The following is a 12,340-nucleotide window of genomic DNA, read 5'->3' on the forward strand; positions in this document are numbered from 1 at the left end:
TCAGGGTGTGGAAGAGGAGAACCTCCTTGAGGTTCAGATCAGGAAAAGCTTTTTCCGAGGAGCTGACAGAAACCAAGACCCAAAAGATAAGATGGGACCAGCCACACAAAACCTGTTGGAAAAGAGTTGCCATAGGGTACCACATTCACTTGGGTGCCATTTCTGTAAACTTTACAAACATGCACAGCAATTCTGTGCATGTGTGTGTTATGTTTTAGAAAAAGTCCTGGAATAGTAAAAATCAAGAAGGCTCCCTTCCAGCTTCAGGATGGTAGTTACCCTTGGAAGGAGGGTGGGAAAGAGAGTGAGCTGGAGGCAGAGATGATCTTCAATGACATCTGTGTATTTTCCTGCTGCTAGGGGAGACAGAGGTCCGGGACAGAATTGGCCGCTGGTCATTTTTGCTGGCTCTTGCTGATGGATACAGAGTGATCCGTTGCATTGCTCTTTATAATTTCTCAACACCTGAACTATTTCATGATTATTATTTTTAAGGAGTGGCTGCAGAAGAGTGTATAGGGGAGAGAGAGGCCTGAGCGAGTTGGGAGGTAGGCAGGGACCAGATGGTAAAGAGTTGAAGATGATGACCTTAAGCATGAATTTTGCTCTAAGTACAGTGAATGCCTTCTTGAGCTGGTGGGTGGCATGTTCTAAGGTTTACATTAATAGGTTTCTCTGGCTGCCATGAGGAGAATCAGTGGAGTTAAGAATGGCACTGGGAGGTTAGTTGGGATCTCTTGTCGTTGTCTTGAGGAGAGTTATGATGGCTGGAAGCAGTAGAGACAGGAGTAGTTTTGAAGTCAGGTTCAGATGACATGCTGAGGGACTAGATACCGGGGATCAAGAGAGGGAGGCATGGCCCCTTTGTTCATAGTACCACTATTTACAATAGCCAGGCCACGGAAGCAACCTAAATGTCCACTGAGAGATGAAGAAGTAAAGTAAATATGTATGTAGTACATACATGTTGACAGGATGGAATATTACTCAGCCACAAAAAAGAATGAAATAATGCTTTGCGGCAACATGGATAGACCTAGAGATTACCGTGCTAAGTGAAGTCAGTCAGAAAGAGAAAGACAAATATCATATGATACCACTTACATGAGGAAGCTAAAACATGACACAAATGGACATATCTACAAAACACAGACAGACTCATAGAGAACAGGCTTGTGATTTCCAAGGAGGAGGGGCTGGAGGAGGGAAGGACTGGGAGTTTTGGATTCGCAGCTGCAAACCATTATGTATAGGATGGATAAAAGCAACAAGGTCCTACTGTATATGGCACAGAGAACTATATTCAATATCCTGTGATAGACCATAATAGAAAAGAATATGAAAACAGATATATATATCTCTGTGTGTGTATGTATATGACTCTGCTGCACAGAGGAAATTACATACAAATTGCAAATCAACTATACTTCAATACATTAAAAGAAAAATAGGGAGGCATGAAGGATGACTCTTTTTTAACAGCTTTGGGAGATATAGTTCACATACTATACACTTCATTCATTTAAAGTGTACAGTTCACTGGGGTTTGGTGGGGATGGCTTTCTTTCTGAAATCTGAGTGGGTGGTGGCTTCAAATTCTGTGAAGGAGAAAAAGAGAGGAATAGGCTTAGAGGTGGGGCCTGAGGTGAGTTTGAACTGCTAGTAAGACATCTTGCCATGTGGGAAATTAAATATTCATGCCCAGGGCTTGAGATGAAAATCTGTGAGTAGTGAACAAATTGAAAGTGTGGGAATAGATGTAAATATCCAAAGAAAGAGTATAGTTAGAGAAGGTGTGTGTGGAGGAGGCGGTGGGGCTTCCAATCCAGATGGACGGAGAGTTCATGCTTTGAGCCCCCTCCCCACAGATGAAGGAGAAGAAAAGAGAGGGAGAAAGAGAGAAGCATTAAGTGACTGCCGCGCTGAAAACAAAGGCCCATAGAGCTCTCATCTCGTACAGGCAGAGACATCCATCAGTTTTAGCTCCTGAGGGGCGCTACGAAATAGAAGTGTCTTGTGTGAGGTGGAGAGGGGTGCCAGGTTGACTGCTTAAAATGAGAAAAAGCAAGCAATAGGCAGACAGACTCTTATTCAAGATGAGCCTCTGGACCAAACCTCCAAAACTAATGAAGAAAATTAATGTTACAAAGAGAGCCTTCAAAAACAATGACAATTGAATTCACTCTAATTAAAATATAAAAATAGTTTTTTTTTGAAAATGAATTTAAAACAACTGTTTAGGGACCGCCAGGAATAGGTTTAACTGTGAGATTCAAAATAACAGTGGCTCATGCAAAACAGGAATTGTGTCCTTCTATGAATAAATTCTGAGCCTGAATTAAGTCCTCAGGAACCTAGCTTGATCCAGCTAGTCACTGTCTCAATGCTTGGATTATTATAGCCTCATAGTCCAAGGTGATAGCTAGAGCTCCAGCCATTATATCTGCATTCCAGGCCACAGGATGGTAAAAGGGTATATATCAGCTGTCTTTTAAAGAAGTTTTCAGGAAGATGACGCATGACACTTCCACCTCCACTCTATTGGCCAGAACTTGGCCAGAGGAGAAGTCAAGAAATGTATTCTGTTATTACAGATAGCTAGGCGCTCAGTTATAATCCAGGGATTCTGTTACTATGGATGAAAGGGATAATATATCATTAACACTCACAGCTTCGGGATCTTCAAAGAGAGAATAAGGATAACATCCATTAAGAAGAATAAGACTGGCATTTTTTGTTTGAATTTAAAACCTCTGTCTTAGAAATGGTGTTAAGAGAGTGAATAAACAAGTCACAGACTAGAAGAAAGTATTTGTAAGCCATATTCTGATAAAGGAATTATATCTGAAATGCGTTAAAAAAAAACAAACAAACGTGCACGTGTGCTAAGTTGCTTACTGTGTCTCTTTGTGACTCTAGATTTCCAGGCTTCTCTGTCCATGGGATTCTCTAGGCAATAATAATGGAGTGGGTTGCCATGCCTTCCTCCAGGGAATCTTCCCAACCCAGAGATCCAACCCACGTGTCTTATGTGTCCTGCATTGGCAAGTGGGTGTTTTAACACTAGTGCCACCTGGGAAGTCCATTTCAAACTCTCAGAACTCAACAGTAAGAAAAAAATATCCACTATTTTAAAAATGGGCAAAAGATTTGAATAAACACTTTACCAAACAAGGTATGCAACTGACAAATGAATGCACAAAAAGATCCTTAAGTGTCATTAGTCATCAGAAAAATGCAAATTAAAACCACATTGAATACTGCTTCATACCTGTCAAAATGGCTAAAACCAAAAAGCCAGTTCATCCAAGTATTGGCAAGGATCTGGATCAACTGGAAATCCCACATACGACTGATAGGAATATAAAATGGTGCAACCACTTTGGAAAACAGTTTAGCAGTTTCTTAAAAGTTGAACATATTCTTACCATGTGTCCCGGCAATTCCACTTCTAAGTATTTGCCCGACAGAAATAAGCATATGTATTTATATAAACACAGGTGTAGAGAGGGAACGTCTGAACAAAGTGGGGAAGGGGAGAGAGGGACGAACGGAGAGATCAGGACTGACATACATACACGACCATGCGTAAAACAGCCGGCTGCTGGAAGGCTGCTGTAAAGCTCAGGGAGGGCATCTCGGTGCTCTGCGATGGCCTAGGGGGGTGGGTGGGGGACGGGAGGAGGGTGCAAGAGGGAGAGAATATATGTATACATATAGCTGACTCACTTCCTTGTGCAGCAGAAACTAACAAAATATTGTAAAGCAATTATACTCCAATAAAAGGAAAAGATTTGCTAGTGATGTCTTTTAGCAGCCTTATTTGTAATAGCCAGAACTAGCCACAACCCAAATGTCCAGCAATAGGTAGACTAAAAAAAATAGTGACCTATCCAAGCAATGGAATACTACTCACCAATACAAAGAAATGAGCTCTGACACACACACACAGGAGGAACGAATCTCAAAATAATTGTGTGGAGTGAAAGAAGGCAGACATGCCTTCCAGTTGATTCTGTTTGTATAAAGTTATGGACCACATCTGTGGGGCTGCACAGAGTCGGACACGACTGAAGCGACTTAGCAGCAACAGCAGCAGGAGGGACCATGCAAAGTAATTTGTAGTGACAGAAAGCAGCTCCCTGGTTGCCTGTGCAACTGAGAATGGGAGATATGGAGAGAGGCAAGAGCAAGGGATCACAGAGGCCACAGAGTAATTCTTAGGGGTGATGGATACGTTTATTATCTTGACTATGATATATACATTTGTCAAAATTTATCACATGACATACTATATGTTAATTATATTTCAATAAAGCTGCTAGAAAAAGAAGGAGCACAGCATTATGAAACAAAAAGAGGCAGAATAAGAAAAGATGAGTGTGAAAAAGAACTAATTGAAATTTCTGGGAATGAAAAATATTAATTGCAGTAAAAGTCTTTTAAAAAGGAAAGAAAGAAAGGAAAAACGTCAATAGTCATGAACTCTGGAATGAACATGGTCAAAGAGAGAATGAATGAGTTGGAAGAGCATTCCAAGAAATGCTCTGAGAACCACCCAGAAAGATGTAGAGGGAAAATTATAAAAGAGTAGTTGTAAGACCTGGAGAATAGACTGGGTTCCGACCGTATGTGTTTAATGGAAATTCTGCAGGAAGAGACTAAAGAAAATGACTGAGAAGCCGTACTCAAAAGCGTAGTAGCTCAGAATTTTCCAGAGTTGAAAAGGAGGTATAAATCCTAATCAAGTAATATGCTTGACAAGTAATGAGAATTTTAAAAGGTAAATCTCCACTTTAAAACCACATAGTGAAACTGCAGAAAATCAAGCATAAAAAGGAAGTCTTAGAATTTACTGTAGACGGATTACCCACAAAAGAACAACATAGACTAATAGTAAGTTGCTTAAGAGCCTATGGCAGCCTTTTTGGCAGTCTTTATTTTCTGAAAGAAAATAAACTTCATCTGTCTAGAATTCCATATCCAGCTGAACTGTGATTCAAAAATGGTGATGAAATACAGACAGTTTTTGGAAGATGAAGGGGTCCACCCCGAACCCAGAGGTTCTTGAATGTTTAGAGACTGGGGAGAGGAAGGACCCGCTGGAATCACGTATGCCCGGTCATCTGGTGTCAGCCTCTGTCTCCTGCAGAAACCGTAGAGAGGAACGCCTGAATTCAGCTGCTGTTGCGATGTGATGTTCTTGGCAATGCCGCTTGCTGGCATGTGCTGGGTATTCCTTCAGGGCAGAGGAGGGAGATGGGATCCCTGCCCAGCTCTGGTCAGTCCTGCAGCAATGGGGGCTTAGAAGGGAGGCCACAGGGAGGGTTCTGGGTGGTGGCCTTGGGCCCTGGTCAGGGGAGGAGGCTGGGGAAGCAAGAGCCCACCCCTCAAAGATGCCCATTTCGAGACTGTCTCTCTGTCTTCCAGATTGTGGACAAAAACAACCGCTACAAGTCCATAGATGGGTCAGATGAGACTAAAGCCAACTGGATGAGGTGAGTCCCGCTCTCTGCTGATTTCCCAGGAGCCTTGTCCGAACTCTGGAAAGGAGGCCAAGGGAGAACGTTGGCCCTTTAGAGTCTCCAGTGGTGGAAGTCCCTGAAGGCCCCAGGACTGCTCTTGGCAGGAACATGTCTAGCTCCAGGGGACCAATCCGCTGATTCCCCCAGGCTTCCATCAGGGGTTCTGGAGGAGGCCTGTGGCCAGACCAGCTGTTTATGGGGACACACATGTCAGTGTTTCTGGAGGCCGCAGGGCCCAGCCTGCTGGCATTCTCGCATGGAGGTGGGGGGTGTCCCTGGACTGTGACACCTCTCGCAGGCAAACTCTGGCTGGATGGGGTGCAGGAAACATCGAAGTGCGACTCCCAGCCATTGTGTAAAAGGCCCCCAGGGAAAAGGGCACAGTCTCTAACTCAGTTTTTGATTGTTAGAGTGATTTTGTCTGTTGTTGGGGACAGAAGTTTGCACCGGAAGGATCCTTCACTGCCAGCCAGAGCAAACAGGAGACTGGCCCAGGGTCACCCAGCAGCAGCTGCGCCGAGCTGTCCTTTGGGTTCTATGCTGCTGGCTTGTGTGGTGTGCCTGAGAGTTGGGGAGGGAGCCCTGCCCGATGGCATCACCGGGCAGTATGGGAGGTCAGTCTTGCCTTATTGCCTCCTTGGTGGCCTGTCTCTGGGATTCAGGAGCCGTGAAGGGGTTAGTAGCTGGGTTGCGAGCTGGATCTTGGAGGGCTGAACCCGAGGCAGTACCGCACCATGGATCGGGCCCTCTGTCAGTGTGTGTGCAGTTCTGTGCCCCGTGGGGCTGGGGGCTGGAGGGTAGAGGAGAGATCATGCTTGGAGGGAGGGCAGTTAGGGCCTCCCTAACGGGAGTCTGCTGGATTTAAACCCTGAGACTTGCCAAGCAAATGCAGAGAAACTGGTTTGAGGTGGGGAGGCTGTGGTGAGTTGTCTGGTCCCCTTCCACTGGGCCCCACTGCCCACGGGTCTCCCACCTGAGGCCGGCTGGCAGCCGGACGGCTGTGGATACTCTCCGGGACACTTAAGGATTCGCCCCCTGATTTGTCGGAGCCGCTGTCCTTATTGCGATTGAACAGGTGCAGAAGCGGAAGCGCTGAGAACAGGCAGGCCCCAGTCTTATGCCGTGGGGACCTCCCCCCTTTCACACAGTCAGGTCAGCCATGCCCTGAAAGTGGCTCCAAGAAGGTGGGTGGACATCTCTGGCTGCCCTCTTCTCCCCGATCACTGGGTGCAGGTCAGCTGAGCACGTGCAACTCAGCCCTTATTCCTGAGCACCTGCGTTGAGTCAGAGCCTGTACTGGGCATCCTAGATGGATGGGCCCAGCCCAGCTCCCCTGGCCTTCCCAGGACTCACACCTTCTGCTATGGAAACTGCTTTTTCTAATGAGGCTGTTCGAAGGAAGTGAGGACTATGTGCTGTGGGGGCTCAGATGAAAGTGAGGGTGGGGAGGGCCTTTGAGCTGGGCCTTCAAGGGAGGCATTTGAGGGCACTTGTGAGCAAAGATTCAGAAGTGGGGAGTGGCAACCAGGTGTCCAGCGGGCGACCAGATGGCCTGCATGGCCCAGACCCCTGGACTGTGGCTCTGGCCTGGCTTTAGGCAAGCAAAGGGGCGTGTGTTTGAGTGCAGTCTGGGTCAGGCCTTTCTGCACTGACGTTTGGCCAGGAGAGCTGATTCAGTTCCGCTCTTCCATGTATCTCTGATCCTTCAGTTTGGGGACAAGGCTTTGCCATCACTGCAGAGAAGGGGATTCACCACCTGTGCTGACTGAGTGATCATCTGGCCCTCCTGCAATTCTGACTTCATCGGGCTGGGACTGAGCCCAGGGCGTCGGCAGTTTGTAAAGCTCTCCGGAGTGATTCTGATGCGCTGCTGGGGTTGAGAACCACTGCTCTGCTCTGATCTTCATGCTCCAGTGGTAAAGTGAGGCCCAGAGCAGAGCAGGGTCAAGATGATGTGGTCAGCGGCAGATCAGAACTGGAGCCCATCTCTGAGCGTCTAGGTCAGTGTTCTCTCTGTGCATGAGGGTTCTGCTACTGCTGCCTTGGTGGCCTGGCGTCTGTCCTGTTCCTGCTCCAGGACCCATTCTGATCCAAGATGGTGCCAGGGTGGCCACAGCTGGTGGGCCCTCATCTTATTAGAGACTCAGGGGGTAGGCTGGGGTTGGGTCTATGGTTTATTGCTGGGGAGATAGCCCTCGGATGGTTCCTGGGTTGAGGGGAAAGCCAATTCATCCTGGGACCCTCTTCTTCTCCCTAAATGTACGGCTTCCATTTGTACAGCTTCTTCTAATTTGAGGACACGTTCACTAGCTTAGGGGCTTGCAGAAGATCGAATGGAGTTGGTTAATTTTCTCAAAACCTAAGTTTAGGCCGGGAATAGAATCTACACCCACTTGTTGACTCTATGGCAGCCCCATGCTGGGTGCTCTGCATTCATGAGATCGGTGGTCCACAACCCTGCAGGGGCTCTTTTAGTCTCCTGGAAGCAGTGTGTTGAGATGTTTTTGGTTTTCACAACTCTGCGGGTGAATGCTGCTGGTTTCTATCGAGCAAAAGCCAAGAATGCTGGTAAATATCCTACATTGTCCAGAATGCCCTCTCCCCCACCAACAAAGAATTTCTGATCCTAAATGCCAGTAGTGGTGAGATTAAGAAGCCCTGAACAGACTCTTCTTGGCAGCCCTTGGAGGTGGCACCGGGGGGAGGTGGGGGGGACAAGGTTTGCATAGGAGACTCAGCTTCTAATCCAAAGTCTGTCTGAGTGCAAGGCCCGGGCCCCGGCCACTGTCTTGGCCAGATGACAAAGCCTCCACCTTCTTCCTCGGCCGTTTGGGCTCTGGTATTCTGGGTGGGTGGAGTGGGAAGACAAGGGCTGAAGGATCTTTGCGCCCTGTCCCTTGCTGTGGCTTTGGCAGCAGCCAGAGGGAATGAATCAGACTCCGGGTCTCCCATCAGACTCTAGGATGCTCTCTTGGGTGGATCTTTGGGACCATGGGCATGGGATAAAGGGTGGACAGAACCACACTGTGGGAAAGAATGAGTCGCAGAGCCAGAGGAGGTGCCAAGCCAAGGGGGTAAGGGCTGTGCTGTGCCTGTGGCCGAGGACCCTCTGTGCAGATGGAAGCCAAGGTCCTTCCTGGTCTCCATCAAAGTGGACCTTGTCTCCCCATGGATGCTCAGGGTCTCCTCACGTCCTACCCATGAGCTGCCAAAAAGGAGCTTCTGCCAGCGCTGCAGTGGAGTGGTGGTCGGGACTGGGAGGAGCCTGCCCACACCCAAAGGTGGGGACCTGGGAGACTAGGAAGGGGAAGAGACCCACCAGGGTGCAGAACAAGCTTTCTGTGACCACGCCTTAATCGTGGGCGTCACCAGCAAGGCCACACCCCTCGGAAGCCCGCTGTAAATAATCTCCCTGTTGAAAGAATGTTCCTGCAAGCCCCTGGGCTCCATAGGTCTGTGCAAACATCTCTGAGTTCAGGCTGTGGCCTCGTCCTAACCCCAGTAAGGATCCTTCATGCCTGCTGAGGGCTTTAAAGCTCTTTACATCAGCGTGCTTATCCCTTCTCGGTCGGTAACAACCGCTGGTTCCAGGATGGGGAGAAGGGGGCCAGGGGAGGCTGCCGAGCTGCCTGCCCTGGCTCCTCGCAGCTAGTCAGAGGCCAGGCGGGACCCGAAACGGAAGGCGTCCGGCTCCGTCCGCGCTCCTGTCGCGCGCGCCGCGGCTCCTGCTGCCCCGCAAGCGGCAGTGCGAGGGGCCTGGCGCCAGGAGCAGGGTGTGGTGGTGGCGAGCGGGCGAGGGCGCCCGGGCGCCTCCTGGCTCCTCGGCTGGGGGCCGGCACTTAGGAAGGAGGAGGCCTGCCGCGTTGACGGTCATTTACCCCATTGTGCTTTGTGGGATATTCAACCCAAGGAACGTGGCGCCCCTGGCCGAGCGTAAGAGGAAGCCCAAGTTCTCCAAGGAGGAGCTGGACATTCTGGTCACCGAGGTGACCCACCACGAAGCGGTTCTCTTTGGGAGGGAGACCATGCGGCTGTCCCATGCCGACAGGGACAAGATTTGGGAAGGCATAGCTCGGAAAATCACCTCCGTCAGCCAGGTTCCGCGCTCCGTCAAGGACATTAAGCACAGATGGGATGACATGAAACGGAGGACCAAGGACAAGCTGGCCTTCATGCAGCAGTCCCTGTCGGGCCCCGGGGCCGGGGGCCGAGCCCCCACCATCGTGCTCACTGCCCACGAGAGGGCAATCGAGTCAGCGCTGCTCACGGCCCGGTCCGGGCGCGGCTTCCCCAGGGCGGAACTTGACGGCACGGACAGCCCTTCCACCAGCTGTGAGTACCGCCCGCCTGCTCCCCTCCCCGCGCCCCCCTTGCCTGCCTCCCGCTCACTCCTGGAGATGACCCCCCGCACCTGCCTTCTCCCCCTCTCTCTGCTGTTCCTTTCTGCCTCGCCCAGCCCTTCCATCCTTCCTTCCTTCCTTCTCCCACTTCCGTCCTCTCCCCTCCTCTTTCCCTTCATTCATTCTAGAATATGTCCTGAACACGATGCTGGGAGCTGGGAAGACAGAGTTGATTCTAAAACCTCCCCCAGCGCTGCTCTTGGGAAGTTCCTCAGACTCATGAGAATAAGAACCCTTTCATTAAACAGTTGCACGAGGAAATGCGTAAAGAAGGATCAGTAGATGAATGCAGGAAGTCCTGAGAGCAGAGCTGACTTGGTGGGCTTAAGACCTGTCTTCCCCCAAGGGCTGGGAGCTGGGCTGACTGCTGTTGCGCTCTCGCTTTTCTGAAACTCAGACTAAGTTTTTGAAGCAAGCACCCGCATTTTCCTGTTGGGTTCAGCCCTGCAGATTAGCGAGCAGGCGGTGGTGGTCTGAAAGCAGGAGTGGACTGGCTGGGAAAGCACCGCCCCCCCCCCCCCCCCCCGCCACCCCCACCCCAGGGAGAGACAGTTGAATGGAGACGAAGGGTGGGGAAGAGTTAACCCGGAGGGTGTGCGTGGGGCGCAGCGCAGGGGAGGGGAGGAGGGCCTCGCAGGCAGAACAGCATGTACGAGGCCCCGCATCAGGAAGGCGCTTGGCACGTTCCAGGAACAGAGAGGAGCCAGGGAAGCCCGGTGCAGCAGGCGAGGGGGGAGGGGCGTCGGAGGAAGCCGGCCAAGTCCCGGGCCCCCGAAAGCTCAGGCCTGTCTGTGTGCCTGTTCCCAGGGTCTTTGTTTCTGTGATATTTCCGCGGGGCCTCTGCGGTGCCTTGCTGGCTTCTTTTTTCTGTGTCCTCTGCCTCTTTGTGCCTGCCCCAAAGCTCTCTCTAAGACCCCTGTCTCTGCGCTCTGGTTCCTCTCCTCAAGGCCCCCTCCACCTCTTCTTCTCCCTCAGCAAGTATCTTCCTCTTTCTCCCTCTGCTCCTTATGGCTCAGGATGAACGCTGATGCCAGGGGCTGGGCGGGTGTGGAAGCTCCCGGCTTAGACGGGGCGGCCATCCTTTGGGGCTGTAGTTCTTGGCGCTCACCAGAAGGGGGAGCACTCGAGACCCCACCACCCCACCCCCCCACTCCTTGCTGGGGCTGCCACCCACTTTTAGCCCTGCTTCTACGCACATCTGCCCCCACCTGCGGCCCCAGCTGGAGGCTGTCCGGCTTCCCAGTGACCAGCAGGGCAGGAGGGCTCCAGGGATGCCAGCCGGGCCAGCCCGGGGGAAGATGGTTCACAGAGATCCAGCCTTCCCTTCCCAGGCCCCCTACTGCAGGGAACGTGCTAATTTCCTGTCTGGCCTGGGGAGGGCTCCTGACAGGAGGCTACTCAGAGTCAGCTATTAAGAACTAAGGACGAAGGAGGACACCCTCTAGTCTGACCTCTGTGTGGTCCAGATGAAGCTAAGCTTCCTCTGAAACTAAGCTTCAGACGCAGAGGTAGTCTCAGGAGTAGATTCAGAACAGGGATTCGAACCTGGGTCTGCCAGGTCCCGGAGAATCCCAGCTCCCAAGTTTCAGGACGATGCTACCAAATTATGAGAAAAAGAAGGGGGCTATCTAGGTGAAGTCTGTTTTTTAAATTCTGTCTTGCTCATCCTTCTGTCTCCCCAAGACTGAAGGTAATGAGATTACAAAACGTGACGTGAGCTGGGCAGGGGGCCCAGGACCCCTCCACCGCAGGCGGGATGGGCCCTCCTTTTCCCAGCTGCTGCGGCACTTGGCCAGAGGCTGGGTGGGACGAGGCCCTGAAAGGGAGGGAAGCAACATCACCACAGTACATCCCGCTCCTTCCAGCGCCCCTCTCCCCACAAAGTGGGAGTCCACAAGGCACTCGGCTCTCTATGCTGGCCCAAGGGGACGCCAGGACTCGTGGGAGGCATGTAGCCCAGGGCAACCAGAATCTGTGTTCCTGTCACCTTCCCTGGGGTGGTTCTGAATTCAGCCCCCCGCCTCGCATATAGGCAGAGACATGTGCCTGTTTGAAGGGTCAGCCTGTGTGTTTTTCACTCTTGCTATGGGAATTAGCTCAGCACAACCTTGGTCATGAGAGAGCCGCCGAGATCTGAGTGTGCAGGGCTGGGCCCCTCCCTGTGACGGGCCGCGCGGAGCGGTCTGTCTGATGCTCCCTGTGTGCCGTCGGGTGTTCCTGGGTAGATGGGCTGTGTCTGCTCCGGGAGCCCGCCTGGGGGCACCGAGGGGGCAGCAGGGCTGGTCGCCCAGGTAGATCTGCTCTGCCCTGTCTGGGCTGGTCTATCCCTTGCCTCCTTTCTCCAGTCTGTGAGCTTCCCCCACCATCACTAAAAGTGGCAGATTCCAGCAAGGCCACAAGGTGGCCCCAAGCAAC

At 51.3% G+C, this 12,340-nt stretch overlaps 1 protein-coding gene across 1 annotated transcript in view; it reads left to right on the forward strand.

The window, feature by feature from the left end:
• PRDM11 (PR/SET domain 11) overlaps window positions 1–12,340 on the forward strand; it is a 48,411-nt gene that overhangs the window by 19,608 nt on the left and 16,463 nt on the right. The window contains exon 4 of the mRNA XM_052653184.1: window positions 5,431–5,498. Within this exon, the coding sequence (XP_052509144.1) occupies window positions 5,431–5,498 (68 nt within the window). The remainder of the gene's footprint in view (window positions 1–5,430; window positions 5,499–12,340) is intronic.

Source organism: Budorcas taxicolor, chromosome 15 (genome assembly GCF_023091745.1).
Source record: "Budorcas taxicolor isolate Tak-1 chromosome 15, Takin1.1, whole genome shotgun sequence".
NCBI classification, from domain to species: domain Eukaryota; kingdom Metazoa; phylum Chordata; class Mammalia; order Artiodactyla; family Bovidae; genus Budorcas; species Budorcas taxicolor.